Source organism: Castor canadensis, chromosome 15 (genome assembly GCF_047511655.1).
Source record: "Castor canadensis chromosome 15, mCasCan1.hap1v2, whole genome shotgun sequence".
Lineage (NCBI taxonomy): Eukaryota > Metazoa > Chordata > Mammalia > Rodentia > Castoridae > Castor > Castor canadensis.
In genome coordinates, this window is record NC_133400.1 from 36,256,871 (window position 1) to 36,283,370 (window position 26,500).

General features: G+C 41.6%; 1 protein-coding gene across 4 annotated transcripts; it reads left to right on the plus strand.

The window, feature by feature from the left end:
• Positions 1–2,870: 2,870 nt before the first annotated feature.
• Siah1 (siah E3 ubiquitin protein ligase 1) lies at positions 2,871–24,835 on the plus strand. 4 transcript variants are annotated; one of them, XM_020181680.2, is made up of 2 exons: positions 2,871–3,011; positions 22,908–24,835. In XM_020181680.2, the coding sequence occupies exon 2, from the start codon at positions 22,910–22,912 to the stop codon at positions 23,756–23,758; it is 849 nt and encodes a 282-aa protein (XP_020037269.1). In that variant the 5' UTR covers positions 2,871–3,011; positions 22,908–22,909; the 3' UTR covers positions 23,759–24,835. The 4 variants fall into 4 exon arrangements, with proteins under 4 accessions (XP_020037269.1, XP_073912144.1, XP_020037273.1 ...); XM_074056043.1 differs by lacking the exon at positions 2,871–3,011 and adding an exon at positions 3,295–3,442; XM_020181684.2 differs by lacking the exon at positions 2,871–3,011 and adding an exon at positions 16,572–20,191.
• Positions 24,836–26,500: the final 1,665 nt, after the last annotated feature.

Below are 26,500 nucleotides of genomic sequence, written 5' to 3' on the forward strand. Positions count from 1 at the left end.
TGAGATTAACTTCATATAAAAAGGAAGCAGGAGCAGGAAGGAGAAGCAATTTCTGTTCTTCTAGAGGAGAGTGGGTTGAGAGAGGCTGACAGAAAAGCTCCCACACTGTGAGATCAGCCAGGAGGCTTCAGACCATTCGTCCTGGCACCCAGAAGCATTGAATAATCCACTGGTGTAGGTATGTGTCAGCAGGGGCCAGAGATTCTGTATTTCCAGATGGACAAAAGGCTATTGGGTAGAAGAAGGGATGGGGGTGTGAGGTGCAAAAGCCACTGGTACCTGGCTTGCTTTTTGTTATGTGAAGGAAGAGCCTTGTTTTTTTTTGGTAGGACTGAGGTTTGGACTCAGGTCTCAAGCTTGCTAAACAGGTGCTCTACCACTTGAACCAAGCCCTCAGTCCTTTTTTGCTTTAGTTACTTTTAGATAGGGACCCCCCACCTTTTTTTTATTTCTTCCCATCCAGGCCTGGAACCAACATCCTCTTACCAGCTGGGTGCTGGTGGCTCACAGCTGTAATGATAGCTACTCAGGAGGCAGAGATCAGAGGATTTCGGTTCAAAGCCAGCCCAGGGAAATAGTTTGGGAGACCCTGTCTTGAAAAAAATCCATCACAGAAAAGTCTGGTGGAATGGCTCAAGGTGTAGGCCCTGAGTTCAAACCTCAGTACCAAAAAAAAAAAAAGTCCCATATAGTAATGTCTAGTTATGCTGTTAATGAAATTGACAAGCATCAAGCTGCCGATCTAAAATGAATCATTTTTGGTTTCCTCAAGGCATCCATTTACATACTTAGTTCACCCATTAGGCACCTGTGCTCCATGTGACTCCAGAAACCCTACCCTGCATGAAGCACACAGCAGCCCCCTCCAGGAACAGTAGCCTATCACTTTCTGTCTAAATTCTGGATCCTTAATTTCTCTTCTCACATATATGTTACTTCTGCTTGGAAAGCCTTTCCCTCTTCATTTGGGAAACTCCCACCCCCTAGTCAAGACCCATCTCAAACTTTGTGGCCTCAGGAAATACTGTCTTGGCTTACCAGCCTGAGAAATACTGTCCATTAGGAAGCTTGGGTAATTTGGTTCACAAAATCCAGTCCCCTCTGAGCCCCACTGCTTCTTAGCTAGCACTACTGTGCTCAGGGCCTCACACCCTCTCCCTAAGAAAAATATAAACCCACGGATTTTTTTTTTCCCCCAGTTCCTGGAACTGGGAGGTTCTTACCAAACCAGGCTTTCCTACTTTCCTATGAAATGCTGTTCTCCACTTTTCACTAACTCTCCCGCTTCCCCCCCCACCCCACACCTAATTCTTCCCAATCCCTCCATTCTCTACCCAGTTACACACCTGACCTGGTCTGCTACACACATTGGTACCTGGTGTTTTTATTTTGCAATTTTAGTGAGACATTTGTTTCTTTTTTTGGTGGAATGATTTTTATCAATTCAGAGTTTAAATGTCTTTTTAATGATTTCACTGGTTGATATTGGCTATCAATTTGCATCCTATTAGATACATTTGTTTCTGACACTGGTTAATGCTTATGTCTTCACACCACATACCCTGTATAAATTCAGGGCCGGTGACTCTGTATTCTCAGAATCTAGCACGGTGATGGGGATCTGGGAATTGAACTCAGGGCCTTCCCAAGTCTACTGCTTAAGCCACACCCCAGTCCAAGCATTTGTTGAATGAATGAATGTTCTTATTTGGCAAGCTCTGTGTGCTGGCACAGTGTATGAAAGAACATTTTAGAATTCCTCTTAAATATCTGTTGAAATGAATGAGAACACACCACCAATAGCTGCATAGACCTACATAACAGTTCTCGAGCGACTTTTGGGATTTGGGGACCAACACATTAGTAGTATATGATGCTTGCGGCTGAGAACACGTGTTTTTTTACTTTCTTAACCTCAAGAAACACTCTTTGGATGTGCTAATGGTCCCAGGGGAAGACAAACGGCCATAATAAGCAAAATATTAGGTTGAGAACAGAAGTAGGAACACAGGCACAGCCTACAAATTTGTTGAGGAAAGCCGAAAATAAGTACCTAAGATACCTTTGGTTCTCTACCTTTCTTGAGAGCAGAAGCCTGTGGCCTCTGGCGAGTGCTTGCATAAAAGCCAAGCACCTCAGAGAGAGGTACTGATGGCAAGGCTGGGAATGATGGGGTTTCTAAACTCCCTTTTTATAGATCTTACATGGGAACCCAGTCAGTATTGTAAATGTCCCAGGCAGTGGAGTTAACTCAATCAGATTGAGGCACCCATCAAAGTGTAAATGAGGTTTCCATTTTATTTTGTATTTGAAGCCGAACGCAGCTCCCTAGGTGAGGACTTCCTAGATGAGTCACTAAGTCAGCGCTGGGAATTCGTCCCGCCACTTCCTTTCGGGGTGGGGGTGGGGAGGGTCGGTGGCCACGGCCGCGTAGGGAGGAGTGCGCAGTGCAAAGCCGGCCAGCCGGGCCGGAGGTACCGGCCAGCGCGGCCCCCGCGACAGAGAATCGCATGCACCGCGCCGTTCCTGGCGGTCGGGACGGTTGCGGAGGCGAACGTCACTCAACGGTGGTAGAGCGCGAGGCGTGCGGGCGCAGACCTGGCAACCGAAGCGCCCAAGGGCCAACCGCCACTCTGGGGGCCAGGCTGCGTGAAGCCCGCGCCGGCCGCCGCCGTCTCTGCGCCTGCGCGGCCACCGGGAGCTCCGCCCACTCCGGGCTCCCCGCGCACGGGGCCGCGCCTCCCCATGGCGGCCGCCGCAGTGTGTGGTATTTAGCGGGAGCGCGCGGCGGGCTCGAGGACGCGCGAAACGGCGGCGGCGGCGGCCAGGGGGGAGCCGTGGCGGCCGTGGCGGGGCGCGCTCTCGAGCGGCGGAGGCGGCGGCGGCAGCTTAGGGTGTCCCGGCGGTCTCGGCGTGGGGAAGAGGCGGTGGCGCTGCCCGCGTTGGCGGGGGCTGGCGACGGAGCGCGTTTGAGCCAGGACCGGGGTCCGCGGCGCGCTCTCCGCCCACAGGTAAGTGCGGTCCGGCCTGGAGGGAGGAGCCGGCGGTGGGGGGCTCCCGGGAGGAGGGATCCCGGGCCCGGTAATGGCGGCGGGCGGCTGCGTCGGGTCGGGTCAGGGGGCCGCGACGCCTGCAGCCCCGGGCCGGTTGCGCCTTTGTCTCGGCCCGGCCCGGCCTGGCCGAGCGCCGCCCCCGCCCCTCCCCTGCTCGCCGCCGCAGCTAGCCGGCCCGCCCCCGTTCCCCCAGCTCCCGGGGCCCGGGTCCGGTCCCCGTCCCCGCGGCAGGGTCTGCGGCCACGCGGGCCGCGGGTGGGGACGGCTCAGCGGCGGCCGGGTCTCCGCGAAGCGGAGGCGGGCTCGGTCTGGGGAGGCGCCCGGCGCGCCCCGCGCCCTCGTGCCGGCCTTTGTTGTGGAGGTCCCGGTGTTCGGCCAACATGGCGGAGGTCAGCTGAGTGCGAGCCGCGGAGGGCCCTCCCAGCTTTTCCCCTCCGTGCGCTCCCCGGGCGCCCCGAGGCCGCCTCGGCCTTCTCTTCCTGCTCCGACCCCAGGCGGCTCCGAGGCGACCCGCGCGGCCTGAGCCTTCATTGTGCAGTGGGAAAGAATGCAGCCGCCTCCCTTGTTTATGTCACCAGGGAGGAGACGCGTGAGCGGCTGGCCGGGCAGCTCGGCCCTAGCTTGGTTTGCAGGGTTCCCACCGTGTGACTTGGGCGCGTGGGTAGCCTGGACCACTGTGATGCGCCTGTTTCTTCCTGGAAAGATGTCGTGTGTGTTTGTTCTGACGGTTAGAAAAGTCCAGTTTTCCATGTTTGGAAAATTAGGCCGAGTAGCTCATTTGGCCAAGTCATCGAAGCCATGAACATGGTACAGGACAGGGATCTGACTGTTCCCAGCGTTGAACATTCACCATGTCTAGATAAGCTGCTGTGAGGGTGAATGGTTAACTCTTGAAAGCCGTTGACTGTTGGGAGCCCGGACTCTGAAGTCAGACGGCCTGTTTTGATTCAAACCCTTCCCCACCAGTTTGTGACCTTGGGCAAGATACTTATCATGTCTGTGCTTCATTTTCCCTACCTGCAAAAATGGGTGCAATGACGATATCTTAACCTCACGCATTGTTGAGATCGAGGAGATGAAAACTGAAGTGCTTACTGGCAGCCCCATAGTAAGGGCTTATGCTAAGGCAGTTTGGTTTTGGCGGTGCTGGGCTTTCAACTCAGGGTCTCAGACTTGCTATGCAGGTGCTCTGCAGCTTGAGCCACTCAACTAGTCCCAAAGCAGTTGTTTAATAATACTGGGCATGATGGATATTTTGGAAGTCCATAGGCCTTAGCTTGTGAATTCGCTTTATAAATCATTCATTTTATTGATGAGATGGGAAAGGAGATTTAGGTGATAAGTTGACACATCTTCTGTGATGATGGCATTTTGGAAATTTCAATAGGGGATTTGAATGGATAGATCTTGTGTGCTTTGGAATTTAGAAAGACCAGGTGATTCAAATGAGCAATTTTGGATTTATGGATCAGTTCACATTCAAGGACTTCGGTTAACTAACTTGGAAAAGTGAGACAGTGAGTCCCTTTGTTAAGATACCTACAGTGTCACCATCTCTATTAGAAGTTACTGAAGAGCCAAGTGTAATGTGACAAATGTAATGTCTTGTAACTTGATTCGCTCAAATTGTGGAGAGGATTTTGGTTAGCAGTTAGGAGAACTTTGTGATTGGTAGATTTTGAGACTCAGTGGATTAGGCAAATTGGCTGTATACCTTTTCATTCTGGAAATTTAAAGATGCAGACTTTTGTAATCTAGATAGGTTAGTTGGAAATTCTTTCTACATTTTTTTCCCCTACACACTGCTTTGCGAACTTTTTTTCTTTATATATACTACAGAATTGGTTTAAATGACCCCTTTTGGCATCTTTCCAGCATAGTGTAGTAACATTTAATATTTTAAGCTGAAATAAGGGGCTGGGAGTATAACTCAACTGATAGGGCACTTGCCTTGCAAGCATGAGGCCCTGGTTCAATCCCCAGTACTGCAAAAAACAAAACCAAAAAAAAAAAAGCTGAAATAACAGTGTAATAGATACGGAATTGTTAACTTTTCAGGATAAGTGTTCCACAGAGTACAAATTTAGAAACAACTGTAATTTAGTTTACATCTGTTCAATTTACACCTTAACCTGTTCCCTCAAATCTTCAGGAAATCTATGTGGTTTAGGCTGCCCTGGCACTCCATTCTCCTACCTCATCCTCTGAAGTGCTGGGGGATTACAGGCATGTATTGCCATTCCCATCTTTTAAGAGTGAGCAGTTTTAGGTTCATAGCAAGATTGAGCAAAAAGTACAGAAGTTTCCCATGTAGTTCTTACCCCCAAATATGCATAACCATTTGTCTTATCAGCTCCCTTAACAGAGTGGTACATTTGTTGAAATCAGTGAACCTACACTGACATATCATCACTAAAGTCCATGATTTATTAGGATTCATTCTTGGGAGTGTACATTTTATGAATTTGGACAGAAATATAACTATATATGTGAGTTCTTGAATAATTTCATTGGCTTAAAAATCCTGTGCCTTACCTATTCATCCCCCTCAACCGCTGATATTTTTACTGTTGCCATAGTTTTGCCTTTTGCTGAATGTCATATAGCTGGAATTATAAGTATGTAGGCTTTTCACATTGGCTTCTTTCACTTAGCAACATTTATTAAAGTTTTTGTTTTTCATAGCTAGATAGTGCTTCATGTGGAGTAATACATCTATTGTCTGGATGTATCACAGTTTTATCTACTTATCTACTGAAGGAAATCTTGGTAGCTTCCAAGTTTTGGTAGTTATAAATAAAGCTGCTATGAACATTCATGTGCAGGCTTTTATAGGACCTAAGATTCCAACTCCTTTGGGTAAATACTAAAGAGTGTAATTGCTGGATTGTATGGCTAGAGTATGTTTAATTTCATAAGAAAGTGCCAAACTGTCTTCCAAAATGGCTGTACCATTCATCAACAACACACTGTTCCTGTCATCCTGGAGGCCATTCTTCAGTGTCAAGTGAGCTTTCTAAATGGTGAGCCTGACTTAAAAGGCCTTTGGTGTATAGTCCCAAGTTTCTCCACACTGTTAGTAAGTACAGAGCCCCCAAAGCTGGCCTCTCTTGCTGCTCTCTTGCTTTATTGGACTATGTACTTATAAATTCCACTCTTCCTACCCAACTCTTGAGAGCCGACTAAACTGAGTTCTTCTTGAACTTGCATTAAACTGTCATCTGTGTTCCTATAGCACTCTGCTTGTCTCCATTGTAATATGTATTCCTTGAATTGTATTTTTCTCTGAACTTCTTTGCATCCCCAAATAAACTATAGTCTCTATGAGACTTCATCTTTGTTTAGAGTTTAGCACTGCTTTTGGTACATAGTTGGCACATAATTATGACTGATACCTTCACATTGACCGTAATACGCTTCTAGCTGTATAGCCAGTATTTTCTTTGCCCTACCTATTCAAATTGGATTTTTTTTGTGTATGTGTGCGACTGATGTTTGAACTCAGGGCCTCACACTTGTAAGGCAGGTGCTCTTACCCCTTGAGGCTCTCCACCAGCCAGCTCTTTTTGTGATGGGTTTTTTTTGAGATAGGGTCTCTTGAACTATTTGTCCGGGGCTGACTTCAAACCTTGATCCTGATCTCTGCCTCCTGAGGAGCTGGGACTACAGGTGCGAGCCACTGGTGCCCAACTTTAAATTGGATTCTTGTTCTGTGAACACCATAGTTCAACACCTTTGCCATTGCTTTTGATGTTATTAACCTCTCAAATGTCTGCATGTGCTACTTTTGGACAGATTGCTTCACTTTTCTAAGCCTTAGTTTCCATTAGTACATGAACACAGCTATTAAGTATATTGCTCTCCTCCCCTCTCCCAAGGTCTCCTCAGTATAATTGAGTGTTTGAGAGGATAGGCCTTTAAGAGTCAGACCTGAATGTGTCTTTTGGTTCTCACTTACCAGTTGTTTTGGTGACTTTAAGATCCTTGAGAATAGAGACACTGTCTAACAGCTTAAATAATTGAAAATCTTAGTTGAAGGTAAATTACATTCTAGTGAGGAAAGAAATAGAATTACAAATATAATATGTACTGTGAAGGAGTCAAAGTTGCTGAAGTAGATAGAGACTGGGTGGAGGGAAACCTGCTGTCTGAGGTGGTGACATTTAAAAGATGAGGAAGGAGCAAGGAGTTGGCCCTTAGTTGGGGGGGAGGGGAATCAGGTCTTTCCCAGCCAAAGCAAAGATTGAGGGTTTTTTTTGACAGTACTGAGGTTTGAACTCATGGCCTGGGGCATGCTAAGCAGGAGGCAGTGCTCTACCACTTGAACCACACCTTCAGCACAAAGAATGTGAATTTTTTTTTTTTTTCTGGTTCTGGGGTTTGAACCCGGGGCCTACACCTTGAACCACTCCACCAGTTCTTTTTTGTGATGAGTTTTTTCAGGATAGGGTCTCGTGAACTATTTGACTGGCTGGCTTCAAACTGTGATCTCTGACTCCTGAGTAGCTAGGATTATAGGCATGAGCCACCGAGTGCCCAGCAAGAATGTGAATTTTTAAGAGTACTGGGAAAGTGTCATTTGAGGCATTAAGAAAAAAACAGTTTAAGAGAAAAAGTAAAAGCAGACAACAGTCTACTCAATTTATGTACTTCATTTTGCATAGGATGTCACCAGCAATTCATTAGTAGGAAATTATGAGGACACAATAAAGTGTGCATTAAAATTTGAAAATGTTCTCTTTATTATCAAAGTAATTTTATTTTTAGTGGGTCTGGGGTTGGAACTCGGGGCTTCACGCTTGCAAAGCCAGGTGCTCTATTGCTTTGGAGCCACAACTGCAGCCCCTTTTGCTCTCGTTATTTTAGAGATGGAGTCTCTTGAATTATTTGCCCAGTCTGGCCTCGAACTTTGATCCTCCTGCTCTCAGCCTCCCAAGTAGATATGAATTACATATGTGAGTCACTGGCACCCGACCAAAGTAATCTGTTTTATGAAACATTGGAGAAAAACAGAAATGGGCCCACCTCTTCCCCATTGATCATTTATTATCTGATATTTTGATAAGTAGCCATTTATGTAATCTCTGTGTACTTCACTTTTTTGGGGGGGAGTCAGCCATAGATATCTTAAAGTTAATTTCTTTTTAACTTTTTATTTTTGGTGATATTGGGGCTTGAACTTAGGGCCTCATGCTTACTAGGCAGGCTCTCTACCACTTGAGCCACTCCACCAGACTTTAAGGTTGCTTTCTTTGATGTGACTTAAATGGGTATTTTCTCACTAAATGATTGCCATCTGTTAGTAATGGTGTGTACTGTCATTCCAAATGAAGTTTGTGCTTACAGTCTCTATATCTGTAGTTCTTGATACTCTGTGTACCTATAGTTCATGGTCCCCTTTCACTGTGGTTTTTGGTTCCAAACTTTGATCTCCTGTCTACTTCTGATCCTTCACTTTAAACCACACTCTGCAGTTTGGCTGTCCATTCAATTTCACTTCTGTCTTGTTACATGGTATATACATGCAGATTTACATAAAGATAGACATATCAATGTGCACATCTTATTTTTTCTTGTAACATAAGTAGAGTTTTTGTCTATGTTCTGTGGCTCTTTTTTCCTTCCCCCATTTATAATAAATATAAATTATAGTTATTTGTGAAATGTTTCATTATAAATATGTGGTGCTGGGGATCAAACCTAGGGCCTCACACGTTAGGCAGTCACTCTGCCACAGAGCTACATCCCAGCCCCTCCACCCATTTCAGCAGTTAATCCTACATGAAAGAATGGGTCCATCTTCATACAGTTGTATGACCCAGAATTTAACCATTCTTTGATGTAGGAGTTGTTTTCAGTTTATTCTCTATGCACAGGGTTGGCGTAGGCATTTTTCTTTTTTTTTTTTTTCTTTTCTTATCTATTTACCTACCTTCCTACCTACCTACCTGCTTACCTTTGCCAAGGTGTGAATTATAAGAGATACTTCTGGGTCTAAAGTCAACATTTTGATACAAACTGCCAAATCATGTGAGGGACCATGATAGTGGGCATCCCCAAGGTGTAGGAGAATATCTTTCACCAGATCTTTGCCAAGACATGGAATCAAGTCTTTGAAAACAAATTTATATATGCCATTTTCTTAATAAAGCATGCAACTTGTGACCTTTTGCATACCAAGTTTTCAAACTTTCCATTTTTTTCTAAAGAGTTTTATATGCACTTCCAGTTTAGAATCAAATAGGTCTATAAGCCTTTTTTCAGACAAGGTCTCTCTGTGTAGCCTAGGCTGGCCTCCAACTTGTGATCCTCCTATTCTTGCCTCTCGAGTGCTGAAATTACAGGCATGTACCACCACGCCCAGGTATACAGGGTTATTCATTGTTTTTGGTGACACTGGGGTTTGAACTCAGGACCTCATGCTTGCTAAGTAGGCATATTTACTGTTTTTTGAGACAGAGCCCTTCATTGTAGCTCAGGCTGGCCTCAACCTTAACCTTTTAGCCTAGGATGGCCTCTAACTTGTGATCCTCCTGCTTCAGCCTCCCGAGTGCCTAGATTACAGCATGAACCAGCATGCCAAGCTGTAAGATTTTTTTTTTTTTTTACAATTTTTTATTATCGTTGTACAATATAAACAACTGTTTACATTGTTTATACGTGTAAATGTACGTTGTGACATTTACAAAAGTTCTTACAGTATATTAATTGAATTCATTCCTTCCATTATTCTCCTTCACCTCTTCCCCCCAAGCTGTAAGATTTTTAAAAAAGAAAAAAATGCCCTATTCCTGTTTATTTCCAGATGTCCTTATTCAGAAGCAACTGGGTTTAGTTCTTTGAGCTAATTATTTTTGCATTTCTCTTTGTCTCCATTGTTTCTGTGCTTCTGTTGCCTCTGGATTTCAGTTTCACCAGTGTCTGTCTGTCTGTGTATGCATAGATAACACACACACACACACACACACACACACACACACACACACACATATGTATATATATTTTTTTTGTGGGGGAGGGCATGGGACTGGAAGTGGGGTTTGAACTCAGAGCTAACAAAGCAGGTGCCCTTCCTCTTGAGCCCCACAAACCAGTCCATTTTGCTCTGGTTATTTTGGAGATGAGGTCTCTAAAACTATTTCCTTGGCTGGCCTTAAACCAAGATCCTCTTGATCTCAGCCTCCCAAGTAGCTAGGATTACAGGTGTGAGCCACTGGTGCCTGGCTCATTTTTGTTTTGAAGAGCTTTTCTATCAGGAGTTTCCTAAAGCAAAGTTTTGAAATGTTGGATCATTTTTCTGCTCTTAACACTTTTAAGGTAATTTGAGTATAGAATTTTAAGATGATGACTTTCTTGAGACTTCAAAAAAGTATTACTGTATTGCTTTGTAATTTCGAATGTTGCTGGTAAAGTGCGAAGCTCTTGCTTTCTATTTATGCATCCAACAAATACTTATTGAGCCTGTGCTGTGTGCTAGGCATTCATTTTTTTTAAGTCTTTGATCATTGGACCAGTGATGTATCTACCACCTTCCAAGTGAGGGTGGTAGGAGCTAAAACAAACATGCCTAGATTGTATAATCTGTGGGGTGGAGTGAGGTAGAGATGATCAGGAAGTGGGGGGAGAGGGAAGGAAGAGAAGCAAAATGTGCAGAGAGGTGCATAATGGTGTGGGGGAGGTAGGTAGGTGGGGTGCTATTTCAAATAGCAGAGGAGGTTAGGTCTCATTGAGAAGGTAACATGTTAGCAAAGATTTAAAGGAATGGAGGGAGAATTGGCCATATTGATATCCAGGAGGAAAGTGCTTGAAGGCAGTGAGTGAGGGACAAAGAAGTGGGAGAGTACTAGGAACACATTACCAGATTAAGTAGGGCCTTATGGGCTCTTTCTAGGATTTTAGCTTTTACTCTCATGAGTGTTGTGTGATGTAAATGTGAACTAGATTGATTGGATTGCTATGCTCAGGACATTAGGGGATGTGAGTGGGAGACAAAACTGGAGATGGGCAGGAAGATAATTATAATCATCTAAGTGAGATAATATTGGCTTGGACTAGATGTAGTGATAGAGGTGCTAAGTATTGATTGAATTCAGAAGATATTTTAAAGAGTGGGACAGTAAGGTTTCCTGGTTGTTTTAGATTTGTCAAAGAGAATAGTCAAGGATGACCTCCAGGACTTGATCTGAATAATTCAAAGGATGGAGTTGTCATTAATTGAAAAGAAGTCTAGGATGGAGAGTCTCTAGCAGGTGGTAGAGTTCACTTTGGCCATACCCCCATTGGGATATTTAGGAGGCAGTTGGATATACAAGTCTGAGGATTAGGAAGGTTTTTGTTTTGTCTGTTTTTTAAAATCTGGGACTTGAGCTTGCTAGGCAGGTGCTCTGCCACTTGAGCCATGCCCTCCGACCTTTTTGCTTTAATTACTTTTCAGTTCTCTCATTTTTTTTTTTTTTTTGCCTGGGCTGGGCCTGGGCCAGAATCTTCCTGTTTTTATATCTCCAGCATAGCTGGGATCTGACTTCCTTTTTGCCTGGACTGCCTTTGAACCTCCTGAGTAGCTGGGATAAGTGTGAACTATTGCTTCTGGCTAGAGATAAATTTTAAGCTCTTGGCACACAAGTAGAATTTAAAACTGAAAAACTGTAGGACTAAATGTGATCAGAGTTACTAGTGTAGTAATGAAAGAGGACCATGGGCAGTTCCAGTTTTAGGAGTTTGGGGAGAAGGTCAGGAATCAAGGGACACTGAGAAGGACTGGTGAGACAGGAAAACCAAGATATGCAAAGTCAGTAGACAGGAGCCATTACCTGTCAACTGTGAAATGTTGGTGACTGTTCAGACCTTAAAAGTTGAATACATAAACAGGCAAAACTACAAAACCATTGAAAGTCAAATAACTGATTTACTGAAATTCTTAAGTCTTGAGACAGGGAATTGACTTAAGGTTATGGAATCAACAGCTTGCAGGTTATTTTTTTTCAATGTAGGAGTTAAACATACCTACATTGCTCTGTTTCATGTGGAGATGATGTGATACATTTTTTTCACCAACATGTAAGTGCTTTGTGAAAACTTTTGATGTCCTTTGGGCTTTGCTTCACACGAATTTACATATTAGGTCCACCTTTTCTGTTCAGCCTGTCATAATTAGAGTAATGTAGGGCCCACTTGGAACCAATGTGACCATATGACTTAACAGGTGGAATTTGATTAACAATGCTAAATCTGTTTTTGTTTTTTTTTTTAGAAATTAAAACAGAAAGATAAATTGTTAAATTTCTTTTTTTTTTGGTCAGCACCGGGGTTTGAATTTAGCAGGTACTCTTACTGCATGCGGCACTCCACCAGCCCTTCTTTTGTGATGGGGTTTTTCAAGATTAGATCTTCTGAACTATTTGCCCAAGGCTGGCTTTGAAATGTGATTCTCCTGATTACAGGTGTGCAACCAACCCAGTAGGGCTGAGAATTTTATTTTAGCGCATTGCTGTTTCTTGGGTTATTTCTGTTTGTTGGATTCTATTCATTATATTCTAGTCTATCCCATTTGAAGAAGAAAGGAAGCAGAAAGCTCTGGGCCTTCTAGCACCATCAGCTTGCTTCCCCTTTTAACAGTCAGATTTCTCAAGTTTTAGTCTCAAACAGTTTATGCATACATATATATATATATATATATACTTGGTGGCACACACCTGCAGTCCCAGCATTCAGAACACTGAGGTGAGATTATCCTAGGTTTGAGGCTAACCTGGGGTTACATAGTGAGACTGTCTCAAAAAAAAATTTTTTTTTTAATTTCTTAAATTTTACACATTAACTGTAAACTCCTTAGGAGTAGAATCTTAGTTTAAGGAAAACTAGTTTGTAAGTTGCTAATTCACGTATTAGGAAATTATATCCTCAGTTGCAAGAACTAATGTGGTTAGTTTCAGATGTAGTGCTTATGTAGGCATAGATTTTAACTTTCGGAGAAATGTAATTTAATTTTAATAAGACTATGAACTTTTTTGGTTTTGTTCTATAAGTTTTGGTGGGTTATACAGAGGTTTTGTGCTTGGGGCCTCATACTTGCTAGTACACAATTGGTACACCACTTGAGCTATATATACCTCAAGTCCCTTTTACTTTTTACTTCAGCTGTTTTTTGAATAAGGTCTTGTGTTTTTTGCCCAGGTCAGCCTGACCTTAATCCTCCAGTTTATTCCTGCTGTGTAGCTAGAATGTGAGGCACCCACCAACACACTTAGCTCATTGGTTGAGATGGGGGACTCTCTAGCTTTTTGTCTGGGCTGGCCTTTAAACCATTATCCTCCTGATCTCTATTTCTCCAGTAGCTGGGATTACAGATAAGAGAGGCCACCATGCCTGACCCATTACATATTTTCTTTTTTCAGTAATGGGTTTGAACTCAGGGCTTTGCCCTTTGGTAGGCAGGCACTCTATTACTTGAGCCACGCCCCTATTCCATAAAATTTAAAATGTCATTTCTCTCCTGTAAATTCCATTATTTTTCCATATTTACTGGTATAGAGACTTAACTGCCAGGTGCCAGTGACTCAGGCCTGTAATCCTAGCTACTCAGGAGGCAGAGATCTAGAGGATCGCATACCCTATCTCCAAAATACCCATCACAAAAAAAGGGCTGGCTGAGTGGCTCAGGCAAGCTGTAAGAGTGGCTGCCTAGCAAGTGTGAGGCCCTGAGTTCAAACCCCAGGACCGTTAAAAAAAAAAAGCTATCATCAAATGTATGAGACACTAATTCAACTTTTTACCCTGTTCCCTTAATTTCTTGTTTCACGAGCAAGATGCTGGAAAGTGTTTAGCTTAGTGTGACTAATTCTTAATGGGCTACTATTGATTTTGATCTGCTACAGAGTATTTGTCCTGAGTGTGTGTTTATGTTCTGTGTATGCTTGTATATATACCTGTCATGCTTGGTCAGATTAAATGTGGAGTTCCATAGGCTCTATGTTACACTGCAGTACTACGGTATTTTCATGATGTATTTTGTATGGTTTAAGAAGCATAGCTTAATGCCAGGATGGAATGAAGAGCAAGCATGTACTAGAATATTTGAAAATTTTGTATTTCAAGACAGGGTAACAAACAGTTACATTCAAACTTGGACACAGATAACTTAGGTGAGTAGTTATTTGGGTGCTTTTATCTGGACATTGAGATTTGGTTATCTTTTGTAGAGATCATATTTGTATCCATGACTTACAGGTTTCAATAATTTCAAGTGTTGGCTCCAATTTTAAATGATTAAACACATTTAATAATGTGTATAGCATACATTATTATACCACACAAGTGAAAAGTTTGAAAAAACCCTTTTGAGCTCGGCATGAAGGTGCACATATATAATTCCAGCATGAGGCAGGATGATTGTGAGTTCATTCAAGACCAGCCTGGCTACATAGTGAAACCCTGTCTCAGAACAAAACAACAAAATAAATAAGATTTCATCATCCATCTGTTTCTGTTATTCTTATTTCTCTGCTCTTACCTTCTTTGTTGATACTTTGCTTTTTGGTATAATGTGTAATAGTTTAATGACAAACTCCGATTTAAAAAAAAAAAGGTTCACCTTAAAGAATATAGGGGAGCTGGGGCGCCAGTGGCTCATGTCTGTGTAATCCTAGCTACTTGGGAGCCTGAGATTGGGAGGATCATGGTTGGGGGCCATCCTGGGCAAATAGACTTCCATCTCTAAAAAAATAACCAGGACAAAATGGACTGGAGGTGTGGTTCAAGTGGTAGAGCTCCTGCTTTGCAAATACGAAGAAGCCCTGAGTTCAAACCCTGTCCCACCAAAAATAAAACAGTATAAGAAAGGTTTTTTGACAAAAGTTTTAGTGTCGGAAAGATGAGTTGGATGCTAATGAAAATGTTCTATGCCAGGATGAGATTGTAATACTGTTTTTAGGGTTATTTTTAAAAAGATAAGATTTAGTGACAAAACAGTCTTGCTGTTTTTACTCTTTTTTTTTTTCTTTGAAGTTTTTAAAAAGTAACCTTTTTTAAAAAGTTTTTTTGGTGAGACTGAAGTTTGAACTCTGGGCTTTGTGCTTGCAAAGTAGGCACTCTACTGCTTGAGCCACATCTCCAGTTTTTCTCTGGTTATTTTTGGAAATGGGGATCTCTCAACTATTTTCCCAAGTTGACCTGGAACTGCAGTCCTCCCAATCTCAGCCTCCCAAGTAGCTAGAATTAGAGGCATGAGTGACTGATACCAGGCTATAAAAGTAACTGTTTTTGTAGTTACTGGGGTTTGAACACAGAGCCTTGGGCTTGCTAGGCAGCTCCACCCCTTGAGCCATGCTGCCAGCTCTCTGCTTTTATTCTTAATTTTTCTTCTGATCTTCAACTTCCTCATCTGTAAGATGGGAAAAAATTTTACTTTAAAATATTGTGTGTATGATGCTGCTGGTTAGTAGGTGCCCCAAGAAATAGAGCTGCTTTCACAGTAAACCTCTGATCTTAATCCATTTTCAGATGCAGTCTCAAATTGAATTCATGTTATAGTATAGAACCTGTTTTCACAGTAGAATGAAATAACAGTTTTTAGTAGAATCCTAATGTATATAACTTTCGTCTTATATAGTGATTCAGTGCAGGATTTGTACTGTGGCTCTGTAAACATCACTTGGTAACAAACTGAAATTTCCTACATACTTGATCTCAGTTAATGTCCAAAAATTTGTCAGTAGTGATAATTTTGTTTCATAGATGGAAAATTTGAGATCCCAGGATATTGTAGTTTTTTGCCTGGTCTGAATATAAGAACTAAACCAGGCTCCAGTGGTTCACACCTGTAATCCTAGCTACTCAGGAAATCAGGAGGGGGTCATGGTTCGACCTGGCAAATAGTTGGAGCCTATTTTGAAAAAACCCACCACAAAAAAGCTGGTGAAGTTGCTCAAGTGGTAGTGCGCCTGCCTACCAAGCTTGAAGCCCTAAGTACTACCAGTCAATCAGTCAGTAATATTAAAAGCTAAAGTCAGAATTCAGGTTGAGCTTCTAGTCAAATTCAGTACATGCAGCCACATTTTTGAGCTATGTTACTGAAAAATGAAATTACTCTCTAGGAGATGGGTTTATGGAACTGTCGTAAATGTAAGAAATATTTTGAAAACTTCAGAGATTGATATGTAAATATGTCCAATTTTTGTAAATATCCAATATTTAAAAATTACCTTTATGGTGCAAAAGAGTTCAGCATTGTTTTAAAATTTCAGTTGTGAATCCTTTTTAAGGATATTCACAAACAAATATATCTGACTTGCAGGGATCAGGAGTGAGTGAGTTTTAGTTGTGATCATGTTTTGGTTGATTAAATTGTTCCTTTCAGAAATGTTTTAGTACCTGGTACTGTCCTAGGTGCTGGAGGTAGAAGGGTGAGTGAACAAACTGTCTATTCTCATGAAGTTTATATTCTGGTGCAGAGGTTCTGTAATGTGGTTCAGGAATCCTAGGAGTTTTTTTTTTTTTTTTTTTTTTGTGGTACTGGGGTTTGAACTCAGGTCTCATGTTTGCTAGACAGGCACTCGAACTACCTGAGCCACTCACTGTGCCAGCCCTTTGTGATAGTTTTCTTCTGAGATAGTCTCTCCCAGACTGTTTGCCTGGGGCTGGCTTCAAATCCTCCTGATCTCTGTGTCCCAAGTAGCTAGGATTACAAGCATGAGCCACTGGCTCCCAGGTCTAGGAGTTCTTGAGGCCTTTGAGGGTTGAAACTTTTTTGACATGAGAGTACAGTGGAATTTCCCAGAGGCTGCAATGATGCAATTGCAAGATTAAATCCAGAAGCATAACGAGAATCAAAAAGTATTTTAAGTCAGACATTAAAGAGATGTGCAAAAATGTAAAATATCCACTTTTCTCCCTGTTATTATGGGAAGTAGTTATTTTTCATAAACATTTATGTAATGGTGGTTTAAAATACTTAAAATTTTTTGGCTTATATTTCTAGGCTGGTGCTCCAACTCTCTTTTTGCCGCACTAGGGTTTGAACTCAGGGCCTACACCTTGAGCTACTCCGCCAACCCTGTTTTGTGTTGGGTTTTTTCAAGATAGGGGCTCTTGAACTATCTGCCAGCCTGGCTTCAAACTGTTACCCTCCTGATCTCTGCCTCCTGAGTAGCTGGGGTTTATGGATTTACAGTTGTAAGCCACTGGTGCCTGGCTAAAACATAAATTTATGAGAACAAAAATACGTAACTGGAAGATAGATGTAGGGATAGTCAGTATCAAAATGATAGATGGAAAAGAGTCAAAGAAAAGTCTGTGGAAGTGAAAGACATTCCACAGCTTTTGGATTGAAAAGACTCCCATAGTCCTTGACAAGAGTGTTAAAAGAAGACGTTTGCAGGTGGGGTTGATTATTCCATATCCAAAATGTTTGAGTCCAGAAGTGTTTCAGAGTTTTGGAGTTTTTCTGGATTTTGAAATATTTGTGTAGACTTTCAGCTGGTTAAAGTATTCCTAATCTAGAAATCTGAAATGCTCCAAACTTTTGAGTATCATGTCGGTTTTGGATTTCAGAGCATTTTGATTCAGAAATGTTCAGCATGCTTCTCTGTCCTAATGAAAAACGCGCTTTGCTTTTTACATGCTCTTAAAAGGGTAAAGAGTTTTACAAGTGACCCATGGGGTGGGGAGGGACGATTACCTGAAAAGGAATTAGAATAAAAATGGTATTACGTTTTTCACCTACGCCACATAGTTTTAAGAAGAGGGTTTTGACTAAAATCCCAAGTTTGTGAAACTTACGCAGGAGCTTCAGACTACTAATAGGAGGTTAATCACTTCCACCCTTTCTGAAAACCTTTCTTAGGTACTGTGGTTGGAACAGAAAAAGGTGCAGGCTTTATCCTGGTGGGCAGGGAAGGGGAAAGTTACTGTGGCAGTTCTCCCTTACCTATGGGTTCAGTTTCTGAAGGTTTAATTACCTGTGATCAACTGTGGTCCCAAAATTTAAATGGAAAATTCCAGGAATAATAAATAAATTTTAAATTGTGTGATGAAATCACACACCATCTTGCTTTAAATTTCTGCAGTTTTCTGTCAGGTCCTCTTCCTGGGCTTTCCCCACTGTCTTTAGATCTTACTACACCTGTAATTTCTGTAACTACAAAGTTTTCAGAATTATTTTGAGGAAAAAATGGAGCTGTAGGAAAAACATAGTTATTTCTTGTATTGCTTTTCTATGATTTGGGAAAGCAAAAATAGCTTTATAACAATGACTTTTAATTTTTGGTGTTTTATGCTGTTGAAGTTTTAAGACTTGCCTTGCTTTTGTCAGTGTGTGAGGAACACATAATTCTTAGAAGCAGACTTTTAGTTTTCTACATAATACCCACCACAATGTCAAATAAATGTAGAAAGTGCCCTTTTCACAAAAAAGCATTCTGGGAAGGAGAAAAAGCTTAAATGTTTTGAATGAGGTTTTATTTACCACATATCCCTAATACAAAGTGCAAATTTGTAATCTTAGCAATTTTATTACATTTTTTGCTGTTTGGGGTTTGAACTCAGGACCTTGCTTATGCCTGGGCACATGCTCTTATCACTGAGCTATATCTCCAGCCCTATAACTTAATTTTGTAATAAATATTAAGTAGGACAATTTTGGGGAAGTAAAAGAGAGGCAGTAATAGTTGCATCCTATCTTTTTTACTAAATTAAAAAATGTAAATGCTTTATTTTTTCTGATTTTGACTGTTTTCACAGTTTTGACTTTTGAGCAGGAGATTGAATCTGGACCTTGCACATGGTCCAAGTCCATAATGTGCCACTGAACTCCACCCCAGCCCCACACTAATCTTTATAAAGCTGTTTCTCTGTTGTCCCTTTTAAAGGAAATATCACCAGTATTCTGTCATAGATAACTAATTCATTGGTCTTTTGATCCCCTGTTTCAAGGGTGTTTTGTATAGCATGATGTTAAAATGAGGTCTAGGTGATTGAACACAGTGTTGGTAGGGTGAGGAGTGGTTAGAGTTGAAATTTGTTGCTGAAAGTGGGTAATCTACATTTGGCTGCATAGGGCTCACTCCCTGTCTGTTCTTGTGTTTAAAGGCTGTCATGAGCATGATGTAATGACAGGTTAAACCTCTAAATGCTTTAGCTGACGCAATGCAAGTCTGAGGCCCACAGGACTTTATGGGACAAGGGTAATGCTTGTTTAAAAACAAAACAAGCTACTCTAAATTTAATGAGACCAATCAAGATGGCTTTCCCAGAGTGGGAAGGGAATATAATCCCAGTTTGGAGTTGAATTGAGAGTTTCATGTGTCTTCACTTGAGTGTCTACTCCCACTGCAGACAGGAGGGGGTTTCCCTGCCAGGGAAAGAAGTGGAGAAGCAAGTCAGAATTGAGGAAATCCTGTAGGTAGTGGGTGAGTTAGGTAGATTCCTACTCTGAAAATGGATTAACTTGGAAAGTGTGGTCCACACATTTCCCATATGCCTGTGTGTGCAGTTAGATCGAAAACTTAAATTTGCCGTTATTCTGTTTCGAAGAAAACATGGTTTTATCTAAATAAACCGGTAGTAACACCAAGGCACAAGGTCACCGGGGGATGTGGCCACTGTCGAGGGCTGGGTGGTGCTAGTGTGTGCGGGGCGGATGGGGGGAGCCTGAAGGGGCCCCGCCTCCCGCCGGCCCCGGCTCCGCCCCACTCCCCAGAAGGTGACCGCGCCCTGGGCCACCAAGTCCCAGAGCTGGAGCCGGCTTTCCTCCAAATGGCTCCTCTCCACCCAGCGCCGTGCGCCCCGTGCCCACAGCGCCGGCCTTCCCCGCGCTCGGCGGCTTAGCCAGGGACTCTGGGAAAAGCAAGTTAGGAGACAGCTCAGCTTGGCTTGCGGTCTGGAGTTTCCCTGGAGGTGTGCTCGCCGTTTGGATGGCACAGGAGGCCGCCTTGCTACCTCTGTAGCCCGCTCTCGTAAGGACGGAGTGGACGCACAGAACGGGTGGAGGTGTCCCGGAGAGGCCCTTGTTACAGATTGGCTTAGGGACACGCAATGTGCTCCCTGGCCTCCCATGACGGGAAAGCCTGTCCTGCACTTTATGTATTCCTGGAGAGGAGTCTTGCTTACATGCTTACCAGCGGCTAGGACAAGGAAGAGAAAAGGTACTTACTGGACCAGGCTCCTGAGATGACACGCAAAAGCTGTAAATGCGTGCGGTCTGGGAATGGCTGATGCATCGTTCGCTCTTTCCGAGGTTGGCGACGGCGTTTCAGTTGAGGTGCTGAACTTTGTTTTTAAATCAAACTTCAGGTTCTGTCACGTCTTTGCAGGGTTGTCCTTGGCTCCGGCTGCAGGGCTGCTGTATTTTGTGGTTGGGACTCCTTTTCTGGTTCAAGATGGAGCTTTGGAAGGTTTTAGCAGTTTCTATCTTGTAATACCTCTATTAACAAGAAATACTGGTCGCATTTCATTTGTTTTTCGCACTTTGAATAAGAAAGAAGATTGCTTTGTATAGTGCTTGGAAAGTTAGATTGTAATGTGAGTCTGGACTACTAATGATAAATGTTGCTACTATGCTAGGTCAAGAAACTGAACTTTTTTTTTTTTTTCTCAGTGGCTAGATTATGTTAAATACAAAGGGGACTGATTGCCCTTGGATGTGAATAGCTGCTTAGTCTAGTAATTCGACAGGCATTGGTGGTTTAGAATGTGTTGTGTTCAAGGAACCACTTTCTAATTACTGTGTTAACCTAAGTAAGCAGCATGCAATGGACCACGAAATAAACAGGGAGCATCCAGACATGGTGTTTGGGCAGTGCTAAAGTCCATTGTTTTAGGAGTGACATAAAATGTATACATCATCACATACGTGAAGAATTTACTCAGAGGGAAGCTGGATGACAGGAGAGCTCCTTTACAGCCCTTTTGTCAGGACACCTGGATTGCAACAAGGCTTCAGTTCATTCATGTTCTAAGACCATCTGAAGAGCCAGGCAGTGTATGGAGGGCTGTGCTGGTTATCTAACCCAGGGCTTCCTGCGTGCTAAATACCTCTTGACACTCTTTCTGAGACAGGGTCTCACTGTGTAGCCCATTCTGGCCTCTTAACTCAGTGGTCCTCTAGCCTCAATTTTCTGAGTGCTGGGATTACAGGTGTACTCTCCCTCTCAGTATTTTTGTTACCCTTTGAACTTTAGAATATTCTTGTAGTTACAAAGGAATTAATCCTTTTTTTCCCTTGGCACCTTTATCATGCTTCTCCCTCACCCCTTTACAGCATCTATTGGTAACTTTACTTGAACAATCTAAAACCCAAATTGCATTTACTTGTTCACATCCATAACCAGCATTGTTTGTTTTACCCTTTTCCACATTTTTGTTAGTGCATATTAATTTACAATGTGAGGGGGGGTTTCATTGTGTTATTTCCATACATGCTTACAGTATACTTTGCTCATCCACCCCTCTTAATTGTTCTTATTCTCCCTTTTAGACCATCTCCCCTTTTAATCTTCCTTGCAATTTTTAAAACTGGGTTTCATTATGGCCTTCTCATGCACGCATGCATGCATTTTGAAATACCCTTCTCACTTGCCTTTCCCCCTCCCACCACCTGCTGCTTTTATCCTCATAGTCCCCCATGTATGTTCTTGTCCATTTTTTAAAAGGTTCTTTACAAGAGAATGATAATATAATTGAGAGAAAACATTACAGGCTTTCATTTTTTGGAAATACGGTGTAGTACAGTTCCTGGGAATGAGCGCTTAGGATAGCAGTAGCAGGATTGAATTTTGTCGCTCCAAGGCAAATAATGACTCCACTATATTCCTGCAGAAGTAGATCCTGGGAGAAGATGTTCATTTTGTTTATGTTTGATTCAGCCTCACTAGTTAATGGATCATTTCTTCCGATGTTAAGTAATATTGATTCTGCTGATGTTTCAACTACACTGGTGAGCCCCAGTACACAAGGAATTCTTTACCTATTGACTCCATCCCTCATCTCTACCTAGCGTTGTGTCTGTAGTGGTTTTTCTTCTCTTTTTACCTTTTTCTGACTTTTCCTTTTCCGTTGTACTGATTTATATTGTGGAATGGAAGTGGAATAAAGTGAGGTACTTTCTCTAAATGTCTGGCTAGGAACTTTTATTTAAGGGTGGTAGGAAATAAAATTAATGCTTAGGTGATTTGGGGTAAGACTTATTAGATGATTGGATAATGGGATGGCAGCAGTCCCTTTACTGTGTGATTCCCTACACTTCCAAAATATATCTCTGGAGAAGATTCTAGGAATAGTTGATCAAAGTCAGTACTCCTGGTGATCTTTGGCAGGTAAATGATATAGGTCTTTCTTAGCCATCACTCCCTGAAGTTGTCACCAGCTGAATCAGAATTGAAAAGAAATAGGGACTTTCAAAGAGGAGGACAAAAATCCAGTCAAAATGGATTTTATTGTACTTAAGGTGCTTACACACAGTCTCATAGTTGGTTATAGTATAATTTCTTAATCTGTGTAGTCCATCCAAAGATGATTTTTAGTGCTTTTTGAACTCAGGGCCTCATGCTTGCTAGGCAGGTGCTCTACCACTTGAACCACTCTGCTTAGCGGTTAAAGAGGATTTTAACTGTGTTCTGGAATATTTTGAAAAGAAGGCATATCCATCGCATAACTTCCAAAAGCAAAATGCATATGTAGTGTCTTGTTTTATATATGCTTTGTTTAGCCCTATATAGTTCCCTTTATTCTTTTGCTCATAGTCAATTTTGCATGAAAATATAAAAGTATTTCCAGCATGTAAACATTACTTACACAATAAGTTATAGTTGTAATTATTTTTCTCCTACCTTCTTTTATTTTCTTATTTATTTTGTATTGCAGAAATGAGCCGTCAGACTGCTACAGCATTACCTACTGGTACCTCCAAGTGTCCACCATCCCAGAGGGTGCCTGCCTTGACTGGCACAACTGCATCCAACAATGACTTGGCGAGTCTTTTTGAGTGTCCTGTCTGCTTTGACTATGTGTTACCACCCATTCTCCAGTGTCAGAGTGGCCATCTCGTTTGTAGCAACTGTCGCCCAAAACTCACATGTTGTCCAACTTGTCGCGGCCCGTTGGGATCCATTCGCAACTTGGCTATGGAGAAAGTGGCCAATTCAGTACTCTTCCCTTGTAAATACGCCTCTTCTGGATGCGAAGTAACTCTTCCACACACAGAGAAAGCAGACCATGAAGAGCTCTGTGAGTTTAGGCCTTACTCCTGTCCATGCCCTGGTGCTTCCTGCAAATGGCAAGGCTCTTTGGATGCTGTGATGCCCCATCTGATGCATCAGCACAAGTCCATTACAACCCTACAGGGAGAGGATATAGTTTTCCTTGCTACAGACATTAATCTTCCTGGTGCTGTTGACTGGGTGATGATGCAGTCCTGTTTTGGCTTTCACTTCATGTTAGTTTTGGAGAAACAGGAAAAATATGATGGTCATCAGCAATTCTTCGCAATTGTACAGCTGATAGGAACACGCAAGCAAGCTGAAAATTTTGCTTATCGACTTGAGCTAAATGGTCATAGGCGGCGATTGACTTGGGAAGCGACTCCTCGATCTATTCATGAGGGAATTGCAACAGCCATTATGAATAGTGACTGCCTAGTCTTTGACACCAGCATTGCACAGCTTTTTGCAGAAAATGGCAATTTAGGCATCAATGTAACTATTTCCATGTGTTGAAATGGCAATCAAACATTTTCTGGCCAGTGTTTAAAACTGTTGCATTCAGTTTAACAGAGAATAAGACACCAATCTGCCTGCCAACCTGAAACTCTTGGTAGGTAGAAGCTAGACACATGAAGGTAAATAAAAAGAAAGGCTGTTAAATACAGGAAACAGTTGCATGTAGTAACACTAATATATTTAAAAATAAGTCAACAGTAAACCACTGAGAAAAATATATATATTCCCCCAAGATGGGCATCTTTTGTATTAAGAAAGGAAGCATTGTAAAATAATTCTGAATTTTGTGTTTGTTGTAGATTGATTGTACTGTTGAAAAAATTTTTTTTTTGCGCGTGTGTACGTGTGCGTGTTTTTTTTCCTTTAACTGACAAGCCATCTGAGTGGTTTCAGACCACTGCTTTCCCCTTTGTGAGTCAATACCTAGTGCTGCTGGGATTTTTTTTTTTTTTTTTTTTTTTTTGAGGGGTGTGGGTGTGTGTGTTTGCTAATTTTTATTCTAGTTTTTCATTAAATAAATTTGACTTTTCTGTAATTCAGGTTTTATCTCACTTTTTTTGTACCTTTTTAAAGTTAGTCTTTTGATATGCATAACTGTTTATGTCAAAGTTTGTGTTCAGTACGTATTTTCTTTTCCCTCATTAATCAGTTCATTAGAAATATTTTAAATTCAGCTATTTTGTGAAGATACGGTTCCAGAAAGGAATGGTAACATCAGAACAATTATCAAGCTATTTGAAGCAGCTATAAGATGGTCTTCTCAGTGTGTCTCCCTATCTCACTCCTTCTCATCCAGTCATGCTTTCAGGCTTACTCTCTGAAAGGTTAGGGAATACATTCTCATTTATATAAATAACTGAAAAAAAAATCAGGCTTTTTTTTTTTTCTTTTCCAAAATATCTTGGGCAAATCACATGTTTAAAATTTGTTCTTGTATTTATTGGTTTTGCAAAAGAAGGCATCGTCACACTCAGTATTTGTAATTTAAAGCAAATCATTTGTTTAAAAAGGCAGTTTGCAAAAAATGTTTTGGTCTTTTATAATTCTCATTAAAAAGATTATCTGGCAAATTAAGCAATCAGTGTGTCTGCTTCAGTTCTAAGTTTAGTAAAGTTAACTATGTAGCAGAAAGTAGTGTCTCGTCATTTTGACAGGTGTTAGAATTGTATTCTGAAGCACAGCAAAAAACTGAGTATATGGTCTTTGGACTACACAGCCCCTCTCCTTTCCATTTTGAGTCTCACAACAAAATTTGGAAGACTAAAATGCAATCACTTTGTCCCCTTAAATAGCAATAAAGGCGAGTTAATTTAGCATTTCATAAGCCCTGGTGGTTAAGTCTTGACTGCAGCTAGACTTAAGTACCCAAGTGCCAGTCTGCCTGTACCCAACTTACCAGTCGCGTGATGTTGGTGTAGCACTGTGAAGGGTTAAGTGAGGTACAAGTTAGTTACCTGAAACGATGCTTTGCATGTAAGCACTCAACAAATGTTAGATGCAATTATTATGCCTTTAGTACAGCTAACTTGCTAGTTGCCCCCAGGCAGAGGGCAACATTTTGAAATTGTCATCTGAATGGGCAAAGATTATTGTGTTTTTAAACCGAGTGTCTCAAGCATAAAGTCACTGAGGATTAACTTGGTCTCTCCCCTTATCTTACTACCAGTTGTGGGTAACTGTTACTTCTGTTAACATTTTCAGGAGAGAAGATTGCTCAGGTTCTTCCGTATATTGGTAATACACTTATGTAGTATAATATACTTATTTTTGGAGTAAAAGAATAGTTCAACCACACGTTCATATCCTGATTTGTTTGCATGTGTTTAGAAAAGCAGCTTTTATTCCTCATTTAATATACTGAGTATTAATTTGTGGAGGTGTATCATTTTGTGGTTTTAATATATTGTAGAATGCATTTCATTATAAAAATAGTACCTATTGTGTAGACTTTGAAGTCTCAATGGTATGCAATAAGAGATCTGTCATCTTCAGTGATGGCTAATGTTTTTATTCCGCCTAGCTATTTAAGTGCATGTACTTGTACATATTTTTGAAAAATATTAAGACTGTAATTACATGACCCTGTCACCACACAAGATCTTCTGAGCCATTTTAATCTCTGGAAGGCACAGCACTCAGGAGGATCCTGAGTTTGAAGCCAGCCTGGGCTGTAGTCACTCTGTCTCAAAGGAGAAAACAAGCTTGAGGAAACATCATTTATCATTGTTGGTAACTTGAGGATTCTTGTTTGATATATTTACTTGGTTGAAGCAGAGTTTTTTATGTGGCTATAAATAACCTCTGAACATTACTATGTTTTCTGGTTGTATTCTTGGAATACAATTTTAAAAAGTCTTGATACTTTATCATTGCTTTCTGGAGAGGTTCAGAATAGAAGTGTGAAGTATTTTAGGTTTTGCTAATTTAAGCAAAGTAAGGTAGGTAAATTTTGTGTGTGTCTGACAGCTGAGACGGTTGATGTTTGTTAACCTATTATTTCTTCTGAGACATAATAGTCTTGACTTACTGGGAGGAGATATACAGCCACATTTCTTGGTTCCTTTGAGATTTAACTCATGAAGTTTAACTCTTGTTCTTAAATTGCTTTGTTATACTGAATAATTTCTATTTTTCCTTGTCCTTTTTTTTGGTGTCTTTCAGATTTTATGAGGTAGATTCAGATTATATTAACTTTGCTATTTTGCTTTTAATACTTACGTAAGGCATCACACATGGTAA

What these genes read in the sequence shown, in the direction of transcription:
- Siah1 (XM_020181684.2), top strand. Translation starts at nt 20,101, where the DNA reads ATGACGGGAAAGCCTGTCCTGCACTTTATGTATTCCTGGAGAGGAGTC. An exon ending in TAGGACAAGGAAGAGAAAAG is followed by an intron (nt 20,192 to 22,907) that starts GTACTTACTGGA and finishes TTTGTATTGCAG; the next exon opens with AAATGAGCCGTCAGACTGCT.